General features: G+C 36.8%; 1 protein-coding gene across 3 annotated transcripts in view; it reads right to left on the bottom strand.

Annotated features, from left to right (window-relative positions):
• FANCL (Fanconi anemia complementation group L) overlaps positions 1–9,739 on the bottom strand; it is a 61,072-nt gene that overhangs the window by 49,066 nt on the left and 2,267 nt on the right. For 2 of the 3 annotated variants that reach the window (XM_006778577.2, XM_015557915.1), the window contains exons 2-3: positions 3,829–3,887; positions 1,923–1,983 (exon numbers count right to left, since the gene is read on the bottom strand). In XM_006778577.2, coding sequence (XP_006778640.1) covers positions 1,923–1,983; positions 3,829–3,887 — 120 coding nt within the window. Of the gene's footprint in view, positions 1–1,922; positions 1,984–3,828; positions 3,888–5,352; positions 5,427–9,739 lie in introns of all 3 variants that reach the window. The other variant, XM_015557916.1, reaches the window with a different exon arrangement.

Here is a 9,739-nt window from a genome sequence, read left to right as displayed (position 1 = left end):
AAAATCGCATAACAGCCGAGCATACACCCAGCAGCGCTGCTGATGCCTGTATGTGGAATGAAGTGGGCGGGCATCGGGAGGCCACTATGGCACGGGGCAAGCACTATGGGCAGTCTATCTGAAGTGTACCTGGCGTATAAGACGACCCCCCACTTGGAGGCATATTTTTCAGGGCCAAAAAATCATCTTATACGCCGGCAAATACGGTAATAAGTTATATCCACAGTCTACAAACTACAGCCCAAAGGCTAAATCCAGCCAATGCATGCTTTCGTAAATAAATCTGTACTGAAATGCAGCTAAGCCATTCCTTTACCTCTTGTCATGGCTGCTTTAGCGCTAAAGGGCATAGTTGAGTGGCTGTAACAGAGAACTTACCGTCCACAAAACCTGAAAAATTTACTATCTGGTCCTTCACTGAAAAAGACTGCTGACCCCCTGATCCATATTTACTGGTTAAAAATGATACAAAGAGCCCTACTCAGTTTGGCTTAGCGGATAGAGCCTCGGCCTGTGAACTGAAGGGTCCCAGTTTCGATGCCGGTCAAGGGCACATGCCTGGGTTGCACACTCAACCCCTAGTAGGGGGCATGGAGGAGGCAGCCAATCAATAATTCTCTCTCACCACTGATGTGTTTCTCTCTCTCTCTCTCTCTCTCTCTCTCTCTCCCCCTTCCTCTCTGAACTCAATTTAAAAAAATGATACAAAGAAAGAATATTGATATTCATCTGGACTTGGAATAAAACAAAGACTCAACTAATATTGGGTTCTACATAACCAACTGGAGGGCAGAAAGGAGATTAAGTAATTGGGACTTTTTCTAGGAACCCTCTTGGTGAATTGGTAAAGAAAAAAGAGATCTTATTATTATACTTAGTCTTTATTAACAAGATTTTCAGGCTTTTTAAATATCTCAATAGGTTCACTTCTTAAACTTCAATATATAATATAAATAGTCACAGGGGATAGGTAGGGAGCAATGGGAAAAAAACAGAAGAAATGATTTAAGCATCCCCTTGAAAAACTGCTGTAATTATACTGCCAGCAATTACAGCCTACACTCTACAAATCAAATAGTTTATCTCCTATTATTTCTTTTTGGTTCAGTAATGCTTTATTTGAGAGTTTCTGTCACTGTCAGTTATCATAGATAATAACCTGCCTTTTAGATAGAGAAAATATAAGAGGGAAAAGCATAAAATTAAATGCATTTCTACTTAATTTATTTTTCTACAAGAGGCATTTCATTTGCTTTAGCAGCAGTGATTTTGTTTTAAAGTTTCTTTACTCTTTAATGGAATTTTCAGGTACAGGAACCTAAACATTAAGAATAACTAAACCAGAGGACATAGGGTGGGCAAAATGGGTGAAGGTGATCAAAAGGTACAAACTTACAGTTACTACTATACAATAATTTTAAAAAGAATAACTAAATTAATCCTGCCTATATCTCACTAACGTGGCCTTTACAGCTACTCCTATTATGTCCACATACATGATCCCAAGTGATTTCCACACCTTTTCTGTTAATAATCTAGAACTACAATCCCATTTTTGTCACAGATATCCTACAACTCCTAAATGGTTCCTGGCATTTCTTTATAACACCACTATTCAGTCTTAGCAGAAAAAAAATCACTCAAAAAGTGATGGATATGGATAAGGGTGAATGCATTTGAAGACCCTGAAGTCTCAAAGATGGAAATCTTGAACATAAATGCTGCCCAGAGATGTGCTAAGGATTCTGAGACAGAAAAACACTTTACATAATGTACAGATCCTTAAAATATTTCATATAGATGAAACCTACAAAATTTAGCAACTAGTTTGTTACAACATTCTGCACAGTAAGTCTTTTAAAAAGAGTAAACTTAGTAATTTCTTACCCTTGCTTAAAACATAAATCTTTTAAAGGACTTACTTGTTGTATTATTTGGTGGTATCCACAAAGTATTGTCCTCAGCTTCCAACTACATAGTAATCTAAAATTTAATGGAATAAAATAATCTGTTATTTGTTCAGAATAGGAAAAAACTTACATGTATGCTAACACAAACAGGCATGAGCATAGAAAAGAAAGACAAACATAATTCTGAAGAGTTAATAAAATTTTTACCACTTATAAAGTTCAAAGTCTTCAAACTTACAGTACTAATTTTATTTCAAAATATAAATAATTGCAATCAATAAATGACAGGCAAACAGTACATCTTTTTTTAAACATAGCAATGTTATCTATTGAACCAGATTCTGCTCCGAGGTAGGTTAAATAGAACCAACAGTTTAGATCTTAATATACAGAACTTATATTTGAGAAAGTTTATGTAGCAATATAATCTTCTTCAAATTCCAGAGTAATATAACTACAGCAGGGCCTTGACTTACAAGTGTCCCAACTAACGAGTTTTTCGAGATACGAGCCGTCTCTCAGCCAATTTTTTGCTTTGAGTTGCGAGCTAAAATTCGGGTTACGAGCCAGCTTCAGATACCCCACCGCTCGTTGGCGCAGTGAACGCTAGTTGGTGCAGTGAACGTCACAGTGAACGCCACAACATCAGCGCAGCATCACGTGTCTCACTCGTTCACTTCTTGATTTGACATACGAGTAATTTGAGTTATGAGCTCCGTCACGGAACAAATTAAACTTCTAAGTCAATGCCCCACTGTAAAAGGATACAGCCTTTTAATCACGTTAGTGATAGTTAATGTTCATCTATCTACTGGATCATCTCAGCTATGCTCTCAACATTGTTAGGTAAGTAACTCTTCTAGGAAGAGATTGAACTTACCTAGAAGTAGGAGGCCTAAGTTTTCCCAGCATTGGCCACTCCTTTTCTTCAAAATAGTTTATACTGTTTAGATTTCCTTTCCACCCACTCATCATCCACTCTAAAACCCAATACACCTGTCTTGTGTCTACATAAAACCAAATCATTTCTAACATGATCCCCTTGCAACACTCAGCACTATTAACCACCCCTTCCTTAAGTCTCTCTTTGTTTGGCTTCAGTTTTTCCCCTTACTTTTCTGGTCAATCCTTAGTCTTCCTCCAAGGTCCTCTATATTTACCAGTCCTTTAAATGTGGTATACCCTCACTGGCTTTCTCTTTTCACCCACCACATGCAGCGTTGAACTCTATCCGTACTCAGAGCCCCAAACCCCATGCCTACTGTGAATTCCACATGCATCTCCATTCCAAGTCTCACACTGGAATTAACACACCAATACACTACTACCTACTGAATAGCCTCTCTTGATATTTCACACCTGATATGTCTTAAAAAATTTCTCCATCAATTCCCTCTTCTCTAGCTTAGTGATCCAAGTCAGGAACTTGGAAAGCATCCTCCATTCCTCTTGCCCTCTTATATCCCACTTCTAATCAATCACAAAATCCATCAATTCTACTTGTAAATGCCTCCGGATATTTAGGAGGCATATTTAGGAGATATTTAGGAGCAGAAATGAGATTTGGGGTGCTACCTAAATTTCTAGTCTCATCTCTTGACATTCCTTGACAGGCTGTCTGTACTAACTCTACTTCTTTTGTATTCTACCTTTATACTTCAGTTCAATACTTGTTAGTGAAATTTACACAGTTGCTGTTTACTGCTTTAAATAAAAAAGAAAATTAGAGAATTAATGTGTCACCTTTGAAAAGTACTTCAGCACCAGGGAAAATAATTTATAAATACACAATGATCTGGGAAAGTCAGAAATGACTAATAAGCATTTTAGGCGAAACTCTAATGACTGAAATCAGTTTATAGCAGATTAATTGACTAACCATTCCATAAAGATGCAAATATAGAACAAAATATATCACCTTGCATTCTTCAGCTGCAAATCTTCAGGCAACAATATTTTAAGATGGAAGTCTCTTCCCTGTGGAAAATATTGAAAAGGTTCAAATTTTCACCTTTCATTTAATGTTACGAGTTTCACTTAATTTTAGAATCATATAGAAAAGGCAATGCTTCCTTTATTTTCTAAATGGTATAAACTTCATCCATATGTTTATACCTGTTAAAATATAAGCAACATAATATTGCATTTGAGGAAAATTAATTGGCCAAGACTTTGTAATTATTGGGAAATCAAACCACTAAAGTTGTTTTCAAAGAGACAGTCCCTCACATAAACATAAGAGTTATAAGAAATTGTTAATGTAGACAAAGATTTTTAAATGTTATTTCATGGGAAATAAATGTATGAAAAAGAAAATTCCTTCAAATTGCTTTGAATATAAAAGAAGTCATAATGTTGGTAAGTAAAATAAGAACACGTAATACATTATAGGCATCATATTTCCAATATTCTATATTTTATAAAATAAAAATATATTTAGTTAAATAATCTAAATATACAAACATCAGAGAAATATTTTCATAAATCAGAATGTCTTTAATTCTCCCACATTTGCAGATAGTTAATAAAATTGCTAACATAATACAATACTTCTTTCAACTTACATATTCACTAACTATACATTTGAATATATAAAATTTTACTCAAGAGTCTTTCTTTCTAAGGAAAAAGGGACTGTTCTCAGAAATTTATTCAGTTTTACTTTCTTGAGAAAGTGGATGAGTAAGCAGCTTAAACTTTGTAACTTAAATAGGATAATACACATGAAATCTGAGCAAAGGTAGGCAGAAAAGGACAAACAGAATTATAATCTTTTACTCCAACACTATAAAATGAAAAAGAGTAATAAAATTCTCGAAAAACAATTACCACAAGAATTTTAGCGCAGTCTCCCTCAAAGCAGTTTCAAAAATAGAGGAACACAATTAAATGTACCCCATAACCTTTACTTTCATGGTAATATTACAGTTCTGACTTTCATTACATTTAAATGTCGTTTCAAAAAATGAAACAAAATGTACTACTGACCTTTTCAAAAGGTCAAGTAACAATAATTCACTATTTCATTAAAGCACTAAAAGGTATTATGTAGTAACTTTAACCTAACTTTATAGACATCCCACACATAGGTGTAAGAACAATCTGGAATTCAAAATTTACATGGAAAATAGTAAAACTTCTCTACTGCTCTGTTTCTGAAAGAATAAAATCCCAAAGTCCCTTCTTTGTAAAATCCAGCCATTTTAAAAGGTCAAATGCCATGTCACATGCCATCATACGTTTCTGATTAAAGAAAATATCCAAATTAGCTTTTTTTTCTTAATTCCTCTCAAAAAGCAGATTTTTCCAGGCTTAGAGGAAACAAAAGTACTGATAGTTACCTAAATGCCAACCTCTCCACACATCCTCCCCCAAAACACTATATAGATCAATATTAAGAACAACAACAACAAAAGACAGAGAACACTAAATTTCAAATTACCTGAAGAAAAAAATATATAGATCACTTTCAGTTGTTTCCAATCTGGAACTCCAACAGCAACTCCTTTTAGATAGCTAGGAAGTTCAGAAAAAAATGCATGGAAGAGAGAAGAGGGGATTGGACCAAGTACAAAAATAATCCTATATAATAAAACCCTAATATACAAATCGACCGAACGACCAGTCACTATGATGCGCACTGACCACCAGGGGGCAGACGCTCAACGCAGGAGCTGCCCCCTGGTGGTCAGTGGGCGCCCACAGGGGGAGCGTCGTTTAGCCAGAAGCCAGGCTCACTGCTGGCGAGCGCAGCAGCGGTGGCAGGAGCCTCTCCTGCCTCTGCAGCAGCACTAAGGACCCCTCAGGGGATGTCCGACTGCTGGGTTAGGCCTGTTCCCGAGGGGCCCACACTGCGAGAGGGCGCAGGCCAGGCTGAGGGAGCCCCTCACCTCCCTCCCCAGTGCACGAATGTCATGCACCAGGCCTCTGGTAGGTTTATATTCCTCTAAAATATTGTTGGATGTTGGTGTGAGGAAGCAGAAAGACATTTAGGGTGGGAGATTTGGTAGAGTACAAATTCCCTCCTACTGGTTTTAGTTAAGATGAATATATTCTATTCATTTACTTTTAAATGACCCTTTTAATGAAGCATAATTAGAATCACTCATATCCCTTTTGTGCTAATGTATTGAGTTAGATTTGGGTTAGCTAACCTGAAACAAATACTAGTAACAAATAATCTGGTAGATCAAAGTCCGGTAGAACACTGACTACAGGTAAGAGACTAAACATGAACACAAAAGGCAAGGGGTTCGTCTTAGAAAAGAAATGTAGGAATAGAAGATGGTAAAAAAGCAGGGAAGGAAATACTTTGGAAACTGGGTGCTAGGAGGAAAAAACAAGTAAGAGTGGAAAACTTAGGATCCTATGTAAAAAAATAGAAATACTCAACTCCTCCCCTTAGCACTACCAAAAACATCATCCATTAAATAAACTGTACTTTGCTTCACTGACAGAATAGTGTATTTCTGAACTAAGAATTTTATAAACTACTAGAGGCCCGGGACATGAAAATTCATGCACTGGAGGGGGGGGGGGGGGGTCCCTCAGCCCAGCCTGCCCCCTCTCACAGTCCGGGAGCCCTCAGGGGCAGGAGGCAACCCAGAGATCAGGGGAAGGCTTCTATATATATATATATGACAGGATTTACCTTCCCACATTAACTAAAATGTTGGACAAAATATGTATGAAAAAATGATTTGTCAGAGATCAAACAATAGGCACTGTAGGACAGTGATCCTTGAAAGAAGGGAAACAAATGAGAAAATGTCTATAAAGAGTCAGCCATACGGCCTGGGGACTTTTCAGGCTGCAGGGCAAGGATGAAGAACGAAACAGAGCCCAACATTCTCCCTGACTTAAAAAGACAGGGGTGAATTAGGGGAGGTAAAGGTACGTAGGATTCATAATGTACAGCACCAACGAGGAAATACATGGGGAAGAAAGAACTACAGAGTAAACGAGAACTTCAGAGGATTCTTCCAAAGGAGTCTTTAGCTAAATAGTGATTGCTGCATGGGTGTGAGAAAACCACCCAAAGCTGGGCAACCATGAAAATGGAGCATGCAAAACAATCTTGGAGCTCACACAAGGTTGAGCTTGTTCCCATCGAAGTGGAAAACCTTGTACTATTTTTTTTAATATATTTTATTTATTTTTTACAGAGAGGAAAGGAGAGAGACAGAGAGCCAGAAACATCGATGGGAGAGAAACATCGATCAGCTGCCTCCTGCACACCCCCCACTGGGATGTGCCCGCAACCAAGGTACATGCCCTTGACTGGAATTGAACCTGGGACCTTTCAGTCCGCAGGCCGACGCTCTATCCACTGAGCCAAACCAGTCAGGGCAACTTGTACTATTAAAGCCAGCAAATACAAGTGTTGCCTCAATGATAGAGCCAAAGTCTGTTCTTTTTCTGCCAAACAAAGCATAAAAGCAAACCTTGAAAAATTCAAACCATTTCCAAGTAACTTAACTGCTTCTTAGAACAAATCTCAAGAATATTTAAGAGAATAAATAATATCTAGCACACCACAGGTAGAATGCACAATATCTGGCATTCAATCAAAATATACCATGTAGCAGAGAAGCAGGAAAATAAGATTCATAATAAAAAGAAAAATCAAGAGAAATACAAAAATGACAGATGATAGAACTGCTTTAAAATTCTTAAAGTTATTACAATAGTACAGATATTCAAGAAGGTTAAGGAAAGCATGAGTATGCTAAATACACATGGAAGAGATATAAAGACCTATATTTAAAAGATAAAAAAAATGCATATACAATGTCTAAGGTGATAAATATGCTAGATGTATTAACAGATTAAACCTTGCAAAAAAAGATATTAGTGTACCTGAAACACAGAAACAGAACATCCAAAAACAAACAAGCAAACAAACAAAAAACAGATTGTTTTTGTTTGTTTTTAAAAGCAGACCATTAATGAATTATGCAACAACTTAAATTGGCCTATCATGCATGTATTTGAAGTCCCCAATACAGGTAAGAGAGAGGAGGAAACAAAAAATTTTTTGAAGAAATAATGGCTGAAGTTTTTCCAAATTAAATGAAAATAAACAGCCTCATAGATCTAAAACAAACAAACAAAAAAAAACTGCGCAAACTCTGTGGAGGGAAAACATAAATAAAACTACACCAAGATAAAAAGAAAAACCTTAAAAGCAGCCAAAGGAAAAATAACATAGTACTAACAAAGATAAGAAAAAAGAGTTCTCATCGAAAATAATACAAGAAAGTGAAGTGACATATTTAAAGCACTAAAAGAAAAAAGTCAACCTAGAATCGTATACCCAATGAAACTATCTTTCAAAAAATCCAAAGAAACAATTTTTTAGACATGAAACAGCTAAAAGAATTAATCATCAGCAGACATGCACTACTTGAAATATTAAAGGAACTCAGGAAGATAGTAAGTGAAATCAGATGGAAATCTGGTATACAACAGAGTGCCAGAAATAGTTAATATACAAGTAAACATAAAGACTTTTCTTATTTTTCAAAAATCTCTTTGAAGAATAATTGACAGTGCCAAAGCTGTCAATTTGAACAAAGAAAATAAGAATGGATTACAACCCGAAGTATAAAATAAGTTTAATGAATCCATACTGTTATCAATAAGTGGATTAGTAAATGGGAGAGTTAAGCTAATCTCTCATGCAGAAGAATCAAATAAGTTATGTACACACTCTACCTTAAAAGGGAGCATAACTCCCCACTCCTTAATGGGAGCTGCTCATACTGACTTCCTCTCCAACAGTACAGTATGGGGGAAGGAAGAGTATAGTATGGACTGTGTGTGCATGTGTGTGTGTGTGTGTGTGTGGAGCGGGGTGGGGGGGCAGAACAGTAACTTTCTAGTAGATAAAACAAACAAATGCCACTTCAGCTAAATGATCAAGGCGAACATCAATGGTAATATATCACATTGGTAATCTGTACCCTTAATATGACGTGATGAAATGGTACTTACACTGTGATGTTCGTCTCAAAAACCCATAACCTCAGTCTAATCATGAGAAATCCCAGTAGAGTATCCTACAATAACCTTGACTGGTACTTCAGAAATAGTGAAAAATCAATGATACCAAAAGTAGGTTCTTGAAGAGATCATTTCAATAAAATGTATAAGCCTCCATCCCAATGCATCAGAAGAAACATATAAAATACCATTATCAGTATTGGGATTGGAGGTGTCTATAAAATATGCCCATAATTTCTTTGACACTTCCACCATTAAGTGTTGGTGCCTCAATTCTCTCCTTTACTATGGGCTGCATTTGTGACTTGCTTCTAACAAACAAAATAAAGCTGAGTGAATATGTGTTAACATCAGCAGCTAGGGGAGAAAAGGCACTGTGCAGCTTTCTGCTTGATCTCTCTGTCCCATCACTCACTCGTTAGCCAGGGGAAGCTAGCTGCCATGCGTCATTACAGTCAAGCAACACTGCAGAGGCCCATGTGGTGAGGAACTGAGGCCTTCCTAACAGAGAGCAGTAAAAAAACGGGCCTCCAGCCAATGGCTATGTGAATGAGCACTCTTGGAAGCAAATCTTTCAGCTCTAGTCAAGTCTTTAGATAACTGACATCCTGGCCAACATCTTCTGCGTAAGAAACACTGATCCAGAAACATTGGCTAAGTCACTTCCAGGATCCTGATCCAAAGAATCCTGAAATAATAAATATGTTATTTTAAGCCACTAAGGTTTGAACTAATTAGTTATGCCGCATAAGATAACCGATAAAAAGAGCTTCATTACAGAGCCTAAAGACATTAAAATGATAAAATGGAATATTATAAGTAAC

Source organism: Myotis davidii, unplaced genomic scaffold, assembly GCF_000327345.1.
Source record: "Myotis davidii unplaced genomic scaffold, ASM32734v1 scaffold6, whole genome shotgun sequence".
In the NCBI taxonomy this organism is placed as follows: domain Eukaryota; kingdom Metazoa; phylum Chordata; class Mammalia; order Chiroptera; family Vespertilionidae; genus Myotis; species Myotis davidii.
Note: the sequence above shows the minus strand (reverse complement) of the source record. Positions and strands in the feature narration are given on the sequence as shown.